At 43.0% G+C, this 21730-nt stretch overlaps 2 protein-coding genes across 7 annotated transcripts in view; both read left to right on the top strand.

Annotated features, from left to right (window-relative positions):
• Positions 1–5982, top strand: part of LOC139631725 (latent-transforming growth factor beta-binding protein 4) — a 67711-nt gene extending 61729 nt beyond the window's left edge. For all 6 annotated transcript variants that reach the window (XM_071496207.1, XM_071496205.1, XM_071496204.1 and 3 more), the window contains 3 exons: positions 1016–1305; positions 1537–1689; positions 2569–5982. In XM_071496207.1, coding sequence (XP_071352308.1) covers positions 1016–1305; positions 1537–1689; positions 2569–2711 — 586 coding nt within the window. In that variant the 3' untranslated portion in view covers positions 2712–5982. The remainder of the gene's footprint in view (positions 1–1015; positions 1306–1536; positions 1690–2568) is intronic.
• A 5360-nt stretch (positions 5983–11342) lies between these two features.
• On the top strand, positions 11343–21714 carry esrrd (estrogen-related receptor delta). Its single transcript, XM_071496401.1, has 8 exons — positions 11343–11693; positions 13474–13798; positions 14284–14437; positions 16671–16787; positions 17078–17185; positions 17289–17450; positions 18190–18462; positions 20924–21714. Exons 1-8 carry the CDS (start codon positions 11638–11640, stop codon positions 21160–21162), a joined length of 1434 nt encoding a protein of 477 aa, XP_071352502.1. The 5' UTR covers positions 11343–11637; the 3' UTR covers positions 21163–21714.
• The last annotated feature ends 16 nt before the right edge of the window (positions 21715–21730 follow it).

Below are 21730 nucleotides of genomic sequence, written 5' to 3'. Positions count from 1 at the left end.
AATATTTGGTAAATGTTGCTGATGACCACATTTCTGCTTCATGAGTCCTGAGCTGATCCCAGCTGCTGATGGATATCTGATCAGAGAAGCAGTCAGCAGGTGGAAATGTGACTGTTTGAACCACCAAGGTGCAGCACAAACACAATCCGTTCTCCAGCTAAGGTTCTGCTCTCAGGGCTCTGAGATCTTTCAGAGGAACTGCACCGTGCCACTGGCTCAGTTATGTGGACAACACTGGGGTCAAGATTAAAACCCAGGAGGTGCAAACCTTCACAGAACAGTGGAGAGAAACATCAAGTTCACACAGGAGGACGTCAGACTGTAGACTTCAGGAAGCACCACCTCACTTTGATATCAGCCACAAGATCCAGGAAGAACATCGACACTGCAGGTGGTGAAGAGAAGAAGAACAAATGCAATATCATCATCATCATCATCATCACCATCATCATCCCATATATGTTTGGAGTATCTGGAAAAACTCAGGAGGTTCTTCAACAAGTATCACACCCACACACCAAGACAAAGACTGATGGATGACACACAGCAGTTTACCCCCACCTGTTCTTCCATCACAACCATGGACATGTTTTCAAAAGAGGAGGGAAGGAGGCCATCGATGTCACAGAGGAGAAAACATCACTCAACAGAGGAGGAGGTCTACGACACCACTTACAGATTTAACAACCATTCACACTGCTCATGTGACTCCAGTAACTGTTGTTATAAGTGTCACCAACAGTGTCACCAACAAACCGGTGAACAGCTGACATCAGTGATCTTGACGACCTTACAGAGTTAAACTCCTGGATCTCTTTACCAGAGGTGGAACATCAAGTATCTAGAACCAGGTCCAGGCCTGGATTCAGGTTCTCTTTCAGAACCTTGACCTGGTTTATTCTTCAGATGTTGTAACTGACGTTCAACAACCTGAAATGAAATGATCAGTAGTTGGTGGGAGTTGATGTTTTTCTGTTTGTCCATGTTAACAACAGTGTTTGTGTGTGTCTCTCAGCACTGGGTACTACTCTGAAGGAGACTATGGCCTCCCTGACGCCTCCCAACCCAGGCCTCCATCCTTCCGCCTCCCACCGGACCCCCGGGCTGAGACGGCGTTCGGGGCCCGGCCTCCTCCTCCATCCCGGCCTGACGGTCCTCCTCTCAGCCTGGCCCCCCTGCCTGGAGCTCCCTACGAGGAGCAGGAAGAGGAGGAGGAGGAGGAGACATGGAGGCCAGGCCCACCATTCCCTCCCTTCACTGAGAGGAGCAGAGGAGGAGGAGGAGGACCGAGGAGGGTGTATGAGAGTGAGTCCACCTGCTGGTGTTGCCACCAAACCAGGGATGAAACATCTCCTCTGGTTCAAGTCCTTCATCTGTTCCAAAGTCACAGTCAGAGTCTTGAGTCAGCTCGGTGGAGTCTTCATGCTGTTGGTCTGGACGGAGACATGTGGACCTCTAATAGATCTTTAAGTGAATCTACTGAAGCAGCTATGATAGAATATTTATCAAACCACATCTCTTCTTCTTGTCTTCCAGGGCGTTACGAGTCCTACGCCAGCCTGAGCACAGCAGAGGATTGTGGGATACTGCATGGCTGTGAGAACGGCAGGTGTATCCGCGTCACAGAGGGTTACACCTGTGACTGTTACCAAGGATACGAACTGGACATGGCCTCCATGACCTGTATAGGTACGAAGAGACAACTGTTTTGACTCATCACTTCACATGTGGAGCAGCTGGACTCTGTCCTCATGTTTTGGTTTTTTTTTTTTTTTTTGCAACGACAGTCAGTACCAGAGTCCGTCCATCCTGTTCATGTGAACACGATATCTCAGTAACAGCTCAGAAACTTCCTCATATTTAGCACAAACATTCATTTAGACTCAAGGATGAACTGATATGACTTTGGTGGCAAAAGGTCAAAGGTCAAAAAAAAAAAAAAAAATCAAAAAAGGGTAAAAATATAAATTCACTAATTACAACACAATTTTATTTGAATATCGATAAAGATAAAAATGAAGTGATGACATTTTACATGCAAAAGGTCAAAGGTCAATTATTCAGTGCTGTAATTCAGGAAGTAGACTGTGACCATATTTCCTGTAACTTGGCTGCTTGCCGGAGGAAACAACCACGAGGAGGTGACTCTAGTTTCAGGTTTTCTGATCTTAGAGACAGACCATGACTGTCTGGTTCTTACTGGGACTTAAACGGAGGTTCTGTAGATACTGGTTTTGAAGTTTGGGAAACACAATGTTAACAATATTTTTCCTGTTGTGTAATTAAAGAGTAAAACGGGCCACACATTATATTACAGCCTGTACACAGATTTATATGTGTGTATATATAAGTGCACGTGTGTCTCTTCTGTGTGTCCTGATGCATTAATGTAAATACTTATTGAACTTCACACTGTTAAAGGGAAATTCCAACATTTTAAAATTAGAATAATACAAAAATACATCTTTATCTATTTCTGTTTCTTTTTCTACCCATGAATCAGAGATAATGAGCCCAGTATTTATGTAATGAGTGAATTTCATTAAGAACCCCTGTGTGTGTTTGCAGATGTAAACGAGTGTGAGGATGGTGTCAGCGTGGAGTTCCCGTGTGTGAACGCTCGCTGTGTGAACACCGAGGGCTCGTTTCGCTGCGTCTGCAGGAGAGGATACATCATGTCCCGCAGACCAAACCACTGTGTGGCTGCATAGACCGGATCAAACCAGACTGGACTCCATCAGACCTGTATCAGCTGGTCTAGACAATCTAAGACTGAACTACACAATAGCAGACTGGGCTAAACTAGATTAGACTGAACTGGTTTGGGCTTTACTATAAGATCAGATTTGACAAACTAGACTTGACCAGGATAAGATGTACTGGACTAAAATACTCTAGATTGCACTAGACTGGACTGGGCCAGACCTGAATGGGCCAGACTGGACTGGGCTTGCACAACACTGGGTCACTCCCACTCTCAGTTCCTCCATACTCTCTGTGACAGGTGGATTCAGTATTCAGGAGTCATGTTGTCCTGTAGTTCAGGGGCCTGGTCTGTAGTGGATCAAAAAGGAAAATAACCTTTGAAAGAAACAGCCGTTTGTTAGCAGATGCCGGCTGTGCTCTGTGTGACGCAGGGAACACACTGCCTGTGTTGCGTGTGCGTGGCAACTGTGGATGCATTGCCGCTGCGTTGCTGCCGCTGTCAGCTCCATCTTTTACAGAGCCCACTGTTTGCAGGATACTTGAATGTTGGATTTCTTTTGATTGTAAATTAAATTTTGATTTAGAAACTCCACTAAAACGCCACCATCTCCACATGCAACTGCTAAAATGATTAAAATTATATTCATATTTTTATCAAGTCAGTGACATGTTCAGATTCAGCCTACACATACAGACTGACAGAAGGTGTCAGTTTGATGTAATGTTGCTGGTCTGACGTCTGTTTTTTGGAGCTGCGCGAAAAATAGATGAGACGCCGAATCAGCGCAGCATCTCGTGCTCACACCACACATCGAGTGTGTTCCCGGCCGGAGAGACAGAATCAGACAGATACTGTGTCTCTTCTAACGTTGTCTCTGGTCATTTTACAGTAAAAACAGCTGAAATCACAGCTCAGTCTTTGTCCTGAGTTGTGGATCCTGTTTTATGTTTGTTAGCTTGTTAGCCCACTAGCTAATGAACAGTCTGAATTAGAAAAAAATACTTTTACATTCAGTTTGGCTTTAAGCAACTCAACCAAAAAAGACTGAACTAAAGCAGCTTTGACAGGAGACTCAACAACTTTCACCACATTTAAACTGTGTTTTTATTCATGACCACAAGCTCTGTTTCCCTAAGACTGTCTTTACACTAAATCCACCTTTTAGGGTTAGTATTTCAAATTTAGCCTTTTCATAAAACAGTCAATTTCACAGTCTGGCCCCAGTCAGGTTTTCAGTGTCACAGCAAACAACACAGAAAAAATCCTGGCTTAGTCTATACCAGTCCAGCCCTGTTTAGTTAGCTCAGTGACTGAAACCAGGCTAACCCTTACATAGACTCAAGGCTAGCTCTAATTAGCCTTGTAGTACAAACTAGACCTCACTGGCCCAGTTTGGCTCTGTATCAGAAGTACTGGGACCAAGCTGGACCCAAAGTTCATGTGTATGTGTCTGACTTCCTGAAGACTCACAGCCACAGCAGCAGCATCTGGATGTTTATGGTATGAAAAGCTCTGGTGGGTTTGGTGTTTGGAGACGTGTGACATTGTTTAGTAGAAGAAGATACAGTTGTGTGTGTGTGTGTGTGTGTGTGTGTGTGTGTGTGTGTGTGTGTGTGTGTGTGTGTGTGTGTGTGTGTTTTATTTAGATAACTAACCAGGCTTCACTGGAAGCAGCAGAGAAACACTGAACTCAGATCAGTTCAGAAACAACAACTTTAACTTGACAGACGACCGAGGGAAAGACATTAACATCACTGCAACTAACCATTACTTTCATTATCCATTCATCTTCTCATTATTAGTGATTCATTGTTTAAAATGTGTTTAAAATGTCAAAAAACTGTTAAAAAAAAAAAAAGCCTGTTATTATTCCAAGAGGCCAAAGATGACGTCTTCAAATACCTTCACTTTTCTGTCATATAAGACTGAGTCTATTTGGTAAAAATAAAGCAGCGAGCCAGCACCACAGCTGCCAGGCGTCTACGAGCCTCTAAACTTAAACCTCAGAGGTCAAACTGTCAGATACTTCTTCAGACTTCAGATCAGTGCAGGAGAACTACTCACCTCTTCATTAACAATCTGGTGACCACCTTAGAGTTAACACGTGGACCACTGAAGGTGCCTTAACCCTCAGGTTGACTCAAATGAATTGATTATCAAAGTGGCTGCCAATTATTTTTCTGTCATCAACCAGTCGTTGCAGCTCAAACCTCTGCCTCAGCTCAGATGTGACTGTGATCACGGTGTCTGCAGCATCAGATATATAAAACACCGTCAACGCCTGTTGTCTGTTCACTGACTCACAGATTTGAACGGTGTCAGCTGCAGACGTAACAGAAGAGCTTTTAATACAAACACTTTTTTCCACATCAGCTGCAGCTACGACATCTTTACTGTAAAGCTCAGCATGATAGCTGACCCACTGTAAACCACAGACAGCTTCTGCTAATGTGAAGATGTTCAATGTTAGCTGCCCAGTGCATCATTAATGAGCCAGCTACTACTGTTAGTTTTCACCAGCTAATCAAAGTGTGTGGAAACTGAAGAAGTGGAAGAGCTTCATTCTGCTGAGGACAGATTTTCTCACTGAGCGAAGGAGGCTGAAACACTGAGTCCAGACTTCCTCAGTTGATTGGTTCAGTTTGTTTCACGGCTGTCACCACTCTGCCATCATGTAACTCTAAATGCTAATTGATTACATTTTAGTATAATTTATTTTCAGTTGAAAAAAAAAATCAAATTTAAAGATATTTAATCTGCAGAACAGATCCACTGGCTCAGAGGTGTTCTCCCTTCAATGACCTGCTTCTCTCAGGACTCTCCTGGACGGTGAAACAACCACAGGTTCATGTTCTGACCTCCAGTTTCACATTATTAAACTGTCCCATGTTTCTCCTCGTGAATGTACTGGAGGCTGCATCCAGTCATGTTGTGTATATAATAACTGACATTCCTCTGCAGTAATCCTTATTGTTACCAAATGAATGAAGCTGTTCCAGCCTGTAAGAGAACGTGTTTATTGTGTTTCTAATAACTTTCTATTGTACTTAACATGATGACCCTTCCTCCTCAGCACCTAATGTTTGATGTATAACATGCACTGTATCTGCCAGAGACCAGTCGGATCTGTTCACACAGGAGATTTTGTAAATTGTTTAAATCATCGTCTCTGGTGTTTTTGTTTTTTTTAACTGTTTGTTTTTATGATTCACTTTTTTATCTTTGCTGTTTGTATGACAAGAAATGAAAATATATTTGCACACATTTTAGTGAAACCTGTGAGTGTTGCCTTTTGTTTGTGTTTGTCTGGTCTGTAGGACACAGAGAGGAAGTGAAGGTTGCTGGTTCGAATCCCAGCTCCAGCTGATAAAAGTCCGCTCAGGGAAGAAGGGAGGCTGACTGAGTTATTGTCAGACCACTCAGAGGAAAGGTATACACAGTCAGGGCCGGAGGCCACAAAGAACCACAACAACCACAAAGAAACAAAACCCAGAAATGTAATATATGACATATATGTCCCTGTATCAAGGGTGATGCTGCCATATGTGTTGCCCATATTATCACACTTTTTTTTTTTTACAACATATGTTAATGATATATATTTATTTATGGAAGTTTATTAAAGCAACATACATATCAAAATTCTTTATGCTTACATATATTTAGCTTATTAACTTAAAATATGTATGTATATGTGTGTGTATATATATATGTATGTATGTGTGTGTGTGTGTGTATATATGTATGTGTGTGTGTGTATATATATATATGTGTGTGTGTGTATATATATATATATATATATATATATATATAATATGTGCGTGTGTGTTTGTGTGTGTGTGTGTATGTATATAACATACATATTTGTATGTATATGTATTACATATATGTCATATCTGAAAATTCAACATATACTTGCATGAGCCAACCACAAAAAGACAAAACACCGCAAACCAATCAACAATGTAACACTAACAGGACATCCTGCTGCAGTACTTTTACTATTGATATTACATTTTGCAGATAATACTTGTGTACTTTTATGTAAGTTAGATTTTGAACGCAACTTGAGGTATTTTTATGTCAAACTCTATTTGTGTAGCAGTTTTCTACAGGTTAGTGCAGTAATGACAGTAAGACAGTGGATTAATTTGAGACCACTGCAGGCCTCCACGGTCTCTAAAGCCAGTTGAACTGCACTGACCTGTGTGAAAGGTACAAATACAGTTGGACTGATTTCACTGAAGCAGAGGATGTGAATGGTTCTATCTGTGTGTTGGTTTTCACTCCTCTTTAACTTTTTGTTTACACTGGAGGAAACGCTTCCATTAGCATGTTGCTAATACTAGCCGTGTGTACTGAGTGTTGTTGCCGAGTCACCTCAGGTGATGCTCGCGTGCTGACCCCCTCTAATCCTCCACCTGGCTCCATAACCTTAATGCCTGCACTGTTTATGTAGATCCAGGTCTGTAAGCCACTTTATATTATAGGCCAATCCGTCCACACACAGACTTGCAGTGCACACACACTTTCACCCTCAGGCAGCATTAATGGGATTACAAGTGGTTCACCCAGTACTGAGGCTGACACTGAGCCAGCGGAATATCAGCTTTCACTTTCACAGAACGGCCAGCACCATCTAAAGCCCTGCATCTCTCAGGTATCCTCATCCAACACACACACAGCAGTAAACACACCTGAGTGTGAACACACACTGATCTGTCACAGTCTGACCCACAAAGACAGCAACTACATCATATCATATTATCTGTGTCTAAAAACTAAAAAAATAATTAAATCCAAACATGCTAAACAAAAGTCAGTCCCCTGTACCAATGATATACACACACTCAGCACTTTATTAGGTACACATCCGCCATGCCATGGGGGACTGGTGCAAATCCCAGCTGACATTGGGCAGGGTACACCCTGGACAGGTCACCATGTGTCTGTCACAGGGCTGACACATGGAGACAAACAACCGGTCACACTCACATTTACACCTACAGGTGATTTAGGTGATTTAACCCAAACCTGCATGTCTCTGGACTGTGGGAGGAAGCGGGACTGCCTGGCCAGGTGGCAGGTTCGAATCCAGAACCTCTTTTTTTCTGTCTTTTAAAAAAAAATCTTTCTATGAAACAAGCAGTTGCAGTCACAGGCCCTTCTCACCCCGTCAGTGTTACCCACACTTTTAAACCCACAGTATGAAGCTTCTGCTTCTAGTGGCCTGTCAATCAAAACAAAAACACGCCAGTCCAAACAGGAAGTGACCAGGGTGTGGGGTGTCCTTGATGATGATATTGCTAGCTGCTAGCTCTTAGCATAGCTAGTGTCTGTCCTGACAATGTGCTGGGCCCCATCACCACATGATGTAGGTACTCTCGCTCGTTAGTTGGATCAGCGGTTCTGAAAGTTACAGGAATGGTGGGACACAGACAGAGCCCCCCCCACCGCCCCGACCCCCCCAAATTTGAAGTCTGAAAGGTGCTTTGTCATCAGCTCTGACAAAACTGGTCCCTTCAGTTTAATCTTTGTCACAGTGAGGCCTGTAGGTGTCCCATCATCCTCCTGCTGTCCTGACACACTACAAATAAAGTAGGATTTAGACAAAAATACAAAACTGTGTTTTACAAAAGATATAAATTCACATAAAACTGACATCTAGGAAATAAAAACAGTAAATGAATGACAGCTCATTCTATATGTGAGGTTAAATATTTCAACTGAAGATTGATTAATTAAACTCAGTCATCACTCCAAATGAAAAAACCTGAAGAACAAAGAGGAACATATTTTTGTTAGTTGTTGTGCACCCGCCCCACCCCACCCCCTGTATCTAAACATAGAGTGCATCGTTTTTTAAGGCTTTATATAAAATCAGAGACAGTGATTACAATCAGATTAAAAGCATAAAATTGATTGATTGGTTTTATAATTTAGATACATGTCAGTTCAAACCTCACTGTTTACTGCTGTAGTTCCCACAGGGCAGTACTATGGTGGCTGATAGGGTTCAACACACTGCAGCTTCAGAAAACCCAAACAGACAAAACACAGGCAAATAAAGAAAACATCATTATCAATTTACTACAAGTAGCATGAAGCAGCTGACGAGCCTGTTGCTCAGTGCTGTGAGTGTCGAGGTTATTGAGGTCAGCTTCTCTGTTTTTGGTTTATTTTGATATCCTGATAACACGTCGCCGACCTCAGTAGCCAGGCCATCACCTTTCTCCTGTCCACTGGAAACACTTCCACCGGTGTCTGTGCTACTTGCAGTGTGTGTTTCTGTTTGGCTGTGTTGTGTGTATTTGCCAGCGTACAGTGGCTGAGGCGACGGTAAGCAGAAGTGTGAATGTGTTCTCTGCAGGGTGATGATGAGGTGTTCAGGTCTTGAAGGTGGTGTGAGGTGAGGACAGGTTGACTCAGAGCGGCACTGACCCAGATCTGAAGCAGGTGAGTGGGTCAGCAGAGTGAGCGCTGCCAGGCTCTGAGAGATTTCACTCTGGATTCAGACTAACTCCTGCATCTCAGGATATTTTTATTCAGATTATCTCACTGCACTCGAGGATCATTTCACAGCTTTACTGATAAACTGGCCTCAAATAACATGAAACAGACCATGACTTACATTAAAATTAAAGAGGGTACTTGGAATGTGGCAATAGTGACGTGATAAGAAAGAAACGTGTGCCCCCCCCCAGTTCAGTCTGTGTTACTGTCCAGACTAGACAGACTGTGGACACAAAGGTTCATTCATTCATTATCCAAACAACTTATCCTTTTAGGGCTGCAGAGGGCTGGAGCCAATCCCACCTGATATTGGATGAGGGCGGGGTACACCCTGGACAGCTCTCCAGTCTATCACAGAGCTGACATATAGAGACAAACATGTAGTCACACTCACATTCACACCTGCAGTCTAGAGTTTTTGAAGCCAGAGGAAACCCACACACACACGAGGAGAACATGAAGACACAGAAAGGCCCTGGGCAGCCGGCAGGTTCACACCCAGGATGCTCTTGCTGTGAGGTGACAGGGTTAATCACTGCATCACTGGGAGAAAACTAAAGTTTTCTCATCATCTGTCTGAGGATTAGTGACTAACATCAGTACCACAGAGCAGTGATTTCATTTAAGATTTACAGGACAATAAACGAGAGAAAAACCCTGAGATGATAATGAACTCCATCCATTATCTGTCTCTCTGTAGACCTGGGTCTTCAGAGGATCCAGACCCTGCTGCTGGACCACCTCCAGGTCCAAGTGCAGCATCAGTGAAACCAATGACACGTCACAAACAACTGGTAAAAGTGTTTGTTTTCATAAAGGAATTTTGGAGAAATGTAAGAAAAACAGCAACAATCTGGACAAATAATAAATCAAGCGCAGGACCCAGGAGACAGTTTGTAGTGGATCTGAACATTTATTGCACTGAGATAAAAATTTGAACCTAAAAAGATCAAGAGAGAAAGAGATCAATTTAAATCTACTGAAAATCAACATTAGAAGAAAGACAGGTAGAGAGAGAGAGAGAGGGGCAGACCTAGTTATGCAGCTCTTATGAAACAGCAGATGTAGGTGAGACTGATCTGAGCTGCCTGTACGTCTGAGGGTGAGATTAGGACACTGTGTGTGTGTGTGTGTGTGTGTGTTTGGTTCTCATATCTCACTGTGTAAGAAAGTGCAGCTTCAGCACCACACATACACCTGCTGGTGTGTGTTAATCCTCAGCTCTCACCTTCTTCATGTTCTCACATATTTCATTCATTTCTCCTCTGACAGCTGAAGAGATCTTCATCAGCTTTACGTCTTGATCAGCTGTGCGACCAGATTGTTGAGCTTCATCACTTCATGTTTCCAGGTGACTTGTTTTAAAACAACAATCCTGTAGAAGCGTCTTAAACATGAACTTCATCTATGTACAACACCATCATGTGACAGACTGAGGCTAACGCTAACAGGTTAGACTTACTCTTTACTGTTACTGTTTTCACTTTTAACACACCAGTTGCTCTTCATCAGTCTTTGAGGATGAGGAGAAACTGATGTGTTTAATTCTCAGCTGATCCAATAAAAAAGACTAAATAGAGGTTGTTAGTGTTTTTAATACAAACACTGACACACCTGCTGTGATTACTGCTGCTGAGCTGTGATTGGACAATCAGTGTTTGGAGGAGGGGCTTAGTGAACTGTCAGTCAAATATAAACATAGTCTATATTCAGTTTAATATTTTCTCAGTTGATTAATTGATTTATTGGTCTCTGCTGTTTACTCAGCTCTGCTTCTGTGTTTCCCGTAAACACACACACAGACACACAGACACTTTCTTGGCTGAAGCCAGGCTTTAGTTTAGCGTGTTTCTCTGTAGTTCTCCTCAGATCTGCTGCTGATGGGTGTTTACAGGTCTGGAGGAGAAGAGGCCAGTCGTCATCATGGTCAGCAGCTCCGGCCGCCGTGGCCTACATCTGTCACTGTCCAAATCAATAGGGATGATAAAAGAAGAAGAAGTCAATCCTCTGTTTAGACTGCTGATGCTGCATGATGATTGGCTCATCCTGCAGGCCCTGCCCCTCCCCTCCTCTGTGATGACATAAGGAACAGATAAATAACACCACAGACACCTCAGAGTCCAGATATCTGTTTAGGTTTATACATTCATCATCATCATCATCATCATCATCATCATCATCATCATCATCATCATCATCATCACCACCACCCTTCTCTTCAGGGAAACTTTGCATCTGTGTGGAAGTTTTTATGATTTCCCACTCTTTCATTGGACCTTGAAGTACCATCAGAAAACCTTTTTTAACGGACTGAAAACTGAGTGTGTGAACGCAGCACTGAGGACTGCTCAGGACTTTGGAGGCGGTGGTACTGCAGGTCTGAAGACTGTAGAAGCTGGTCTTGGATCAGGTTCAGGATGGAGCTGAAGGACTTCTGTCTGACTGACGGCTACCCCCTGCTCAGCCCACAGCGGTGAGAGACTCACTCTTTATTCACTCCTTTATTCCTTTAATTTGACGTACAGTATATTTATTCAAGTTAAAATGAGACAGAACAGAATACACACAAAAACAGATCAACACAAAGAGATTATTACATCACTTAATTTATTACTCATCAGGGGGAAAGTAGTTTGGTCGCACGTGCTCAGTAAACAAACAAGAACCAGTCAGATAACCAGGTCACAGCAAACAATGTGTGAAAAACAAACACGTGTGCAGCCTGGGAGCCTGCAGAGCCATGACATTAGAAAAACATGTAACACAATCAGGCATTTAATTCATAAATAAAACCCAGGCTGTGAACAGATCTGCAGGTCTTCAACTCTGAGAAAGCATTGATTTCATTTGTCTTAAATTTCTTTTACAAGGGTTTCATGTGTTTTTCCAGTCGGTCATAGACTGTGTTGTAACTTTAGTTAACATAGTTAAATAAATGAGTTTTATTCATTCATAATTTTCTGCTTCTGTTCCAGGTCTAGGTTTTGTTTAAATATATTTTTAGATATTACTGATAAATACTAATGACAAACGTGTGACACAGATGTCAATAAATAATCAATAACTCTGGTTTTCACTGATGTATTTCACATTTTGGCAGAGAAACAGGTCGTAAAGTTCATCCTCTGAAAAAACCTGCAGAAACTAAATAACTGTGAAATGAAACCTTAAAAATGAATCATTTAGAAATAAAACGGATGAAATTAAAACTTCATAAATGATGTGGAAAATCAAAGACGTGTCTCATCATTCAGATGTTCAACAGCTTGACACTTTTACTTGTAGTGGAGAATCTTCACACTGATGATTCTCCACTGCAAGAGTAAAGGATCTGGATTCTTCATCCAACTGCATCAAACACGACACAGAAAAACTGTGACGGCTGCTTCCTGAGCTAAAACAACCTGGACTGAGCCACCATAAGAAACAGCTTTAGTTTTCATATGAACCTGAACCCCAAACATTTGTAAGAAGAAACAATATTCATATAATTATATGTCTGCACATACACAACTGGGCATCTCATTTCTGTGTTTTCTGACATTTATAGCAAATCCTGATGAAACTGGTTAGGGTGTAGCGACGTGCAAATCTCTACAGTTTAAACACAATGAATCATGTTAAAGTCCTGTTGATACTTTATGAGAGATACATGTTTAATTCTAGGAGAATATTAATTATTATTTTTGGTCCAGAAATATATTTGATGTTTTGTGGTTTATGAAGTTATTACATGATCTATATTTATGATATTAAATGAAGTCTGAGTGAAGTGGATCAGTATCTTCCAGAGTTACAGACATTCCCTCTGTCTGCTCCTGCAGCTCAGTAAGAAACAAAAACAGGAGACTGAAAAGACAAAGACATGACCTTGATGTGTCTCTAACTCAGAGACTGAGGCAGTGAGACAGTCTGAGCAGAGACAGACAGTCTGTGTGGAGACAGAGAGACACACAGTCTGATGAGAGACAGAGACACAGTCTGAGTGGAGACAGACAGAGACAGAGACACAGTCTGAGTGGAGACAGACAGTGAGGCCTGCATTAGATGAACAGTAGGACTGTGATTCTGTATGAAGAGACTTTTTAATGAATGTGACTCTGATTCATTTTGTTCAAAACTGTTTTTAAACTTTATTTAAATTTATTTTGGTAATTATTATTTTTTGGGGGGGGCTGTTTAATTCTTTTTCTCCATCACTGCTGCAGGTTGGTGAGTTTTAACTATTAAATCTCTCACTTCTTCCTCCTCAGCCTCCTGGACTCCTCCTCACCCTCGTCCTCCTCCTCCTCTCCTGCTGATGAGGCTCCGTCTCCGGGCTCCTTCCTCCACTCCTCCCCCCTCAGTCCCTCCTTCCCTCTGGACACCACACTCACTCTCAGCCCTTCACACCCGGCTTTCCTCCTCCCCAGCCCGGCCTCCTCCTCCTCCTCCTCCTACAGCCTCCTCTGTAGAGCAGCAGAACCTAACTCCCCAACAGGATCTAGTTCCAGCGGCGGAAGTGGTGGAGGCAGCGCAGTGGTGGCAGAGACGTCGCTGCGATTTTCAATGTCACACACAGACTCGTTTTCAGCGCAGGTGAAGATTATTTCTGAGTCATTTTGTGACTACAACTTTTGTTGTAGCTGCTTTATAATACGTCAGATACACTTACAGAGTTTGGAGCACTGGGCCCCAACCTAGGGGTTGGGCCCCTGGAAAGGGCCCCAGATAAGAAGAATTTCTCCAGTCCCTGCTATTTGTGAAAATAAAACAGTGTAAATGAAACAGTGACAGAAGTTTTGAGGTGAAACATTTCTTTAGTGGAACTGATGAGTCTGAAATAAGAGGGAAGAAGAAGAAACAGACCTGATCTTTTTTGTGTATAATATTAAATCAGTGACACATTGAAACATGGAGACACACAACAGACACTGGTTTGTCAGGAGTTATATGTTAAAAATTACACAGTATAACAATATAACATTACATCACATCCTGTCTCATGTTCACATCAGCTGACTCCTCAGTGCAGATGATCAGTGTTGGAGCAGCAGAGGCCTCAGTGTGTTTTCTGTCTGCAGGTGGACTCCATCCTGAGGGGGGACTACCTGACACCAATGGGTGCTGTGGGGCCCAAGAGGCTGTGTCTGGTGTGTGGAGACTTTGCCTCCGGTTTTCACTACGGCGTGGCGTCCTGCGAGGCCTGCAAGGCGTTCTTCAAGAGGACCATACAGGGTGAGGGTAATTGTGTGTGTGTGTGTTAATTAACAAGTGAATTAATGAGCAGAGTTGATCAATACAGCAGCTCTCACTGTATTGATTGGTGTGTGAAATCATCAGCTCACACATCAGCTGCTTGTTTCTCACCTCAGCTGAATTCAGATCAGCTAACAGTGTCCACAATTGATTGAGTGATTGATTGATTGGTTGATTGATTGGTCACGTCTGATCAATTCAGTCATCTGCATGTGTTGAGTAAATTTTTCACAGATCTATGGAGGCAAAGAGACGCCAAAGATTTCAGTTGTGCTAATATCTGAACACCTTAATGTGACAGTAGTGAAATCATTACTATATACAGGGGTTGGACAGTGAAACTGAAACGCCTGGTTTTAGACCACAATAATTCATTAGTATGGTGTAGGGCCTCCTTTTGCGGCCAATACAGCATCAATTCGTCTTGGGAATGACAGATACAAGTCCTGCACAGTGGCCAGAGGGATTTTGAGCCATTCTTCTTGCAGAATAGTGGCCAGGTGGTGGAGGAAAACGTTTCCTGACTCACTCCTCCAAAACACCCCAAAGTGGCTCAATAACATTTAGATCTGGTGACTGTGCAGGCCGGGAGATGTTCAACTTCACTTTCATGTTCATCAAACCACTCTGTCACCAGTCTTGCTGTGTGTATTGGTGGATTATCATCCTGATACACGGCACCGCCTTCAGGATACAATGTTTGAACCATTGGGTGCACATGGTCCTCCAGAATGGTTCGGTAGTCCTTGGCAGTGACGCGCCCATCTAGCACAAGTATTGGGCCAAGGGAATGCCATGATATTGCAGCCCAAACCATCACTGAGCCACCCCCATGCTTCACTCTGGGCATGCAACAGTCTGGGTGGTACGCTTCTTTGGGGCTTCTCCACACCGTAACTCTCTCGGATGTGGGAAAGACAGTAAAGGTGGACTCATCAGAGAACAATACATGTTTCACATTGTCCACAGCCCAAGATTTGCGCTGCTGGCACCATTGAAACTGACGTTTGGCTTTGGCACGAGTGACCAAAGGTTTGGCTATAGCAGCCCGGCCGTGTATATTGACCCTGTGGAGCTCCCGACGGACAGTTTTGGTGGAAACAGGAGAGTTGAGGTGCACATTTAATTCTGCAGTGAGTTGGGCAGCTGTGGTTTTATGTTTTTTGGATACAATCTGGGTTAGCACCCGGACATCCCTTTCAGACAGCTTCCTCTTGCATTCACAGTTACTCCTGTTGGATGTGGTTCGTCCTTCTTGGTGGTATGCTGACATTACCCTGGATAGCGTGGCTTTTGATACATCACAAAGACTTGCTGTCTTGGTCACAGATGCGCCAGCAAGACATGCACCAACAATTTGTCCTCTTTTGAACTGTGTCACCCATAATGTTGTGTGCATTGCAATATTTTGAGCAAAACTGTGCTATTACTCTGCTAATTGAACCTTCACACTCTGCTCTTACTGGTGCAATGTGCAATCAATGAAGACTGGCCACCAGGCTGGTCAAATTTAGCCATGAAACCTCCAACACTAAATTGGCAGGTGTTTCAGTTTCATTGTCCAACCCCTGTATTTCAGCTCGAAATTTAACAACCTCTGGATTTATAATATTTACATATTTTTAACTTTGATTTCTTCAACTACTTGAACTTCATTTCAGATTTTGTTAATTAAAAAACTTGTTTTTTTCAGTTTGACTGCAACAATATCCACATTAAATAATGAACATTAAATAAACTCAGCTCAAACTGATACGTGGAACATGATAATGTTATTATTCCTAGTGTCACCTTGAAGTCTACACTTGTTGTGTTTATGTAATATTGTGTACATTCAAATTTTACTTCACCTCTTTGATAGAACCAGCCTCCAGTCTCTCCACTGCTCATCAATATCCTGTTAACAGGACGCTACAGTTTAAGCCCCAATGAACACTTGCAGTGGGTGTGATGGGGGGAGGGGCGGGTAGAAGGGGGTGGGCGGACGGGCAGGGGGGGACTGGACAGACTGTTATAGATTTCTGTGAGAATAGACAGGATGACAACAGAGAGAGAAGAGAGTCAAAAGAAAGAAAATGTAATGAATGTAATTTATTTTATTAATCTACTATATTCATTATGATAAAGTGTGTGACATGTGCTCCGTTTAATGTAAAGATGTGCTGTTGTTAACAACTTATTTATCTAAATAAAGTTGTTTGTGGTCACCCAGGCAACATCGAGTACAGCTGTCCAGTGATGAACGAGTGTGAGATCACCAAGCGGAGGAGGAAAGCCTGCCAGGCCTGCCGCTTCCAGAAGTGTCTCCAGGCCGGGATGATGAGGGAGGGTACGTCACATCAGTCACAGACACCTCCTCCCATGAGCCTTTGCAGTGCTGTTGAGCCTCTGTTTGGAGTAACTGTTCATGTTTCTTAGTCACAGAGACAAAAAATGACCAAAACAACTGCAAAGTGACACAGACATCAGCAGAGTGAGACTTATAATGACAAAACAACCACAAAAAGTTGTAAACTGACGACAAACAGACCTGCAACATCCATAAAGACACTTAAAATGGCCACAGAGGACGGGGGAAGCAGAATGAGCTGAGTATAAAGCAGCCTCTCTGTGGTTCAGGTGTTCGAATGGACCGGGTCAGAGGAGGACGACAGAAGTATAAGAGGCGGGTGGAGACCGGACTGAGTTTATACACCAAAGGGCTGTACAGTCACCCTCCCAGCGGCCGTGAGTTCACACATCACTGATCAAGCTTTTCTTTTCATTCAAACTTCATGTGTGAGCTGGAGTCTGGATTGTTGTATGTATGTCATTATTGTCTGTCTTTCAGGAAACAAGGTCATTTCCCATTTGCTGCTGACAGAACCCACCCCCCTGGCTGCCAATCAGGATGAGTCAACCAATGACAGCAGCCTGCGGACCCTGCTGACCCTCTGTGACCTCCTGAACAGGGAGCTGCTGGTTCTGATTGGCTGGGCCAAACAGATCCCAGGTACACACTGAAGACCACATTCACTCATTACACATGTAATGATGATATTTGTAACAGGTTATTATTATTGTTTTTGTTATTGTTATTATTATTAGTCCTTGCTGTGGTGGAAGTGTTCAGGTGGAAAGAAAAGATGCTTCATGGATACGAAACCATGAATCTGAAATGCATACAACACCTCAAAGACACGCAAAAACCACCACAAAGACACACAAAATGACCACAAAGACACACCTAAAAGGACCAAAAGACACACAAAACAACCACAAAGACACACAACAGGACAAAAGACACACAAAACAACCACAAAGACACACAACAGGACAAAAGACTCACAAAACAACCACAAAGATACACAAAGGACCAAAAAATACATAAAAGGACAAAAAGACACACAAAAGGGCCAAAAGACACACAAAATGACCACAAAGACACACAAAAGGACCACAAAAACATGCAAAACAAACATAAAGACAAACAAAACAACCACAAAGGCACACAAAAGAACTGCAAACACCTGCAAAAGGAGCACAAGACACACAAAAGAACTGCAAAGACACACAAAGGGACCACAAAGACACACTTAAGGACAAAAGACACATAAAACAACCACAAAGACATGCAAAAGGACCACAAAGACATACAGAGTGAAGTTCATCAGGTCACAGTGTAACATTTGTTTTCTCATAATTATGAGATAGACACCTAAGTGACACCCGCTCTGTCCTGCCCCTACCAGGGTTCTCCGGGCTCTCATTGGTTGATCAGATGTCGCTGCTGCAGAGTGGTTGGATGGAGGTGCTGTTGGCAGGCGTGGCCTGGCGCTCGCAGGGTGCGGCGGGAGAAGAGCTTGTCTTCGCTGGGAACCTGAGGATGGACGAGGGTCAGTGTCGAGCCGCGGGATTGGCTGACCTGTATGAGGCGCTGCGTCACCTGACGGCTAAATACCAGGCAATGAACCTGAGCCCTGAGGAGGCGGTGACGCTGAAGGCCATGGCACTCGCTAACTCCGGTACACACACACACAGATACACACACAGACACACAGACACACACACACAGATACACACACAGACACACAGACACACACACACACACACACACACAGACACACACAGACACACACAGACACACACAGACACACACAGACACAGACACACACACACACACAGACACACACACACACACACACACACAGACACACACACACACACAGAGACACACACACACACACACACACACATACACACACACACACATAAATGGAGATCTAAAAAATGAATGAACTAAAATATGACAGTACAGTCTTTGATGTGAGAAAAATCTTTGGTGGTGCGGGTGGGATTTGCCCCCTGATGCCCCCCGTGTAGATCTGCCCCTGACACACTCACACAGGCATGAGGAACACAGAAACAGCAGCATGAACACTGATATTGATTTACAATTATAAGAGAGGAGAAGTAGGGTTTTTTTTATGGGAGGGGGTGGAGGGGTGGGTCTGAATGTATTGATCCCAGAGGAGTGGTTATTGATATTGATCAGTGGCTGGGGGCTGAAGCTTCGCAGTATTGATTAGTTCCAGAAATGTACTTTTTAGTTTTGGGAAGGGGGGCTGCTGCTGTGTCGTCTTTGGAGTGGTGGGGGGTGGTGGTGGGGTCAACCTATGACTGAATGTGTTGTCTTGTTCTGGTGTTTTTGTATTTTTCTTTAAACCCCTCACACATATCTAGATTAGTTTTTGAGAAAGGCTCGGTAATGTCCTCAAACATCCAAACTGGAGGAAATACAGTATTTGTTGGGAACTATTTTCAGTGGTGGATGAATCCACATTGCAGCAGGATGTGTGTGTGGGACTGAGTCAAAGTGAACTGCAGTGTGTGTCAAAGAACTTGTTAGGTAGGGGTTAAGTTTGTGGTTTCAGTGGGGAATGCTAACAATGCTAACAATACTAACAGTGGGTGGACAGCAGCTGATCAATAACATCTGACTGTATCACATACCCCCGTTGAAGCAGTGCATGATGGGACATTGGCCAGTCCTTCCAGCTGAAGTCTGGTCAGTCTCCCACTGTCTGAGCCTCAGATCAATGAACTGTATTGATAGACACGTTTCTGGATCTATAAACTGTTAACTGTCAGCTGGAGGACACAGACTGTGTGTGTGTGTGTGTGTGTGTGTGTGTGTGTGTACTTGTACTTGCTACATAGTAAGGACCAAAAAAAGTATTTTACTAACAGAGTGAGGACATTTTGGGAAAGTGAGGACATTTTGGCCGGTCCTCACTTTTTGAGACACCTTCAAATCACATTTTGAGGGTTAAGACTTGGTTTTAGAGTTCTGGTTAGAATTAGGTTAAGGTTAAGGTCAGGGTTAGGGTTAGGCACTCAGTTGTGATGGTTAAGGTTAGGGTAAGGGGCTAGGGAATGCATTATGTCAATGAGTGTCCTAACAAAGATAGAAGTACAAGTATGTGTGTGTGTGTGTGTGTGTGAGTGCGTGTGTGTGTGTGTTCATGTATTTCAGCCTGATGTGTGACTTAGTTTCTCTGCTCAGCCCATTAACGATCTGAACATCAATATTTCACACAATAGAAGATGATGCTCATCTGTGTGTGTGTGTGTGTGTGTGTGTGTGTGTGTGTGTGTGTGTGTGTGTCATACAAACACCCACAGGCTGACCTTGACCTTTTTTTTTCACCTCCCACTGAGCTGTCTCCTGACCTCTCTGTGTCTAGTTACAACGTAAACAAACCTGTGGACATTTCAAATTAAAACGCTGTCAGCCATACTTATTTTTCAGATTAAGATTTTACATTTTTCAACCTTTTTGCTTCATGAACTATACATACAGCACTGTTGTTGTTTCTCTCATTTAAGTTGTTTGAGGCCCAAAGAGAAAAGACTCTGCAATTTCACAAAAAAAAAAAGACTGGAGAAAAGTCCAAACTTTGAAAAGTTTCTTCTTCATTTTTCACTTTTACTGTAATACTCTAACAACAGGAAGTACTTTTTACTGTGACACTTTAACAGCATGAAGTACTTTTATTGTGACACTCAAACAACAAGAAGTACTTTAGTACTTTTACTGTGATACTCCAACTACAGGAAGTACTATTAAGCTTCTTACGTTCTATTTTACATTAATATAATTAATATTACACAGTCATGGAGATAATAAAAACTAATTCATTGAAACCAGTAAAACGAAAATTTTGGGTTAAATCTTTAACTGTATTTTAAAAAGTTAAATTCATTGTAAAATCTCAAAAAACAAAACGAAAAAAACAAAACAAAACAAAACAAAACAAAACAAAAAAACAACACACCAATAAATCGATGAATTGATTATCAAACGTGTTGTAAATCCTTTTTCTCTAATCAACTAATCGTTGCATCTCTGAACCTGTTGGATGTTTAGATGCAGGACTTGAGTAAATGTTCTAACGGGCTCTGGATGTCTCTCCCCTCCGTCAGACGCAGACCCGGTGGACTGTCCGGACTCGGTGCAGAGGTTTCAGGACGGGCTCCACGAAGCCCTGCAGGAGTACGAGTCGTCCCGCCGGGAGCAGCACCGGGCGGGCCGGCTGCTGATGAGCCTCCCCCTGCTGCGACAAACCGCTGACCGAGCCGTGCAGGCCCTGCTGCGCCTGCACCGCCACCACCGCGTCCCCCTCCACAAGCTGCTGCTGGAGATGCTGGACGCCAAAGCCTGAAGGTTTCCCGACTGTCCTCACTGAGAGCAAACCCAGCTCCACGTCTGATGAGGGTCATCTACATGGAGTGAAGCAGCAGCTCCACATCAGGTTACATGTAGATGGAGGACTAGTTAGTAAGTTAGTTAGCTGGACTTGCTGACTTACATTAGAGCAGTTTAATCGGTTCTTCATACTTAACAAGTTCATACAGACGCCGCCTTCAGGGACCAGACACGGGTCTATACTGCTGATCGGGGGTCAGTGGTTTTAATAACATAATGTGACCAAAGACAGACCACACTGTTCACATCTGTTCACACCTGGAACCAGACCCTCACCTCACACCCTCCATCATCATCATCATCATCATGGATGATTTTGTCACATCATGAAATTGACTTTTGTGATCCATTTTTGTAAAAGAAAACAAATATATTTTTGTGTAGATTGTGTTGTGTTTACATTAAAGGTAACAAAGACATTTTCTGTCAGTATTGATTATTGATCGGCTGATGATGTGTTGCTGTTGACTAGTGTGTATAGTTAAATAAATGCTTTTGGAGTAAAACATGACTGTGTTATCATT

Source organism: Trachinotus anak, unplaced genomic scaffold, assembly GCF_046630095.1.
Source record: "Trachinotus anak isolate AG129_WGS33_773 ecotype Australia unplaced genomic scaffold, CSIRO_AGI_Tana_v1 ptg000014l, whole genome shotgun sequence".
NCBI classification, from domain to species: domain Eukaryota; kingdom Metazoa; phylum Chordata; class Actinopteri; order Carangiformes; family Carangidae; genus Trachinotus; species Trachinotus anak.
The sequence above is the reverse complement of the archived record's forward strand: the minus strand, read 5'-3'. Positions and strand labels throughout refer to the sequence as shown.

Excerpts from the sequence above, each read along its gene's own strand:
- esrrd (XM_071496401.1), top strand. The coding sequence starts at position 11,638 with ATGGAGCTGAAGGACTTCTGTCTGACTGACGGCTACCCCCTGCTCAGC. Across the intron at positions 13,799-14,283 it reads CAGACTCGTTTTCAGCGCAG|GTGGACTCCATCCTGAGGGG; the intron begins GTGAAGATTATT and ends TTCTGTCTGCAG. Across the intron at positions 18,463-20,923 it reads CATGGCACTCGCTAACTCCG|ACGCAGACCCGGTGGACTGT; the intron begins GTACACACACAC and ends CCCCTCCGTCAG.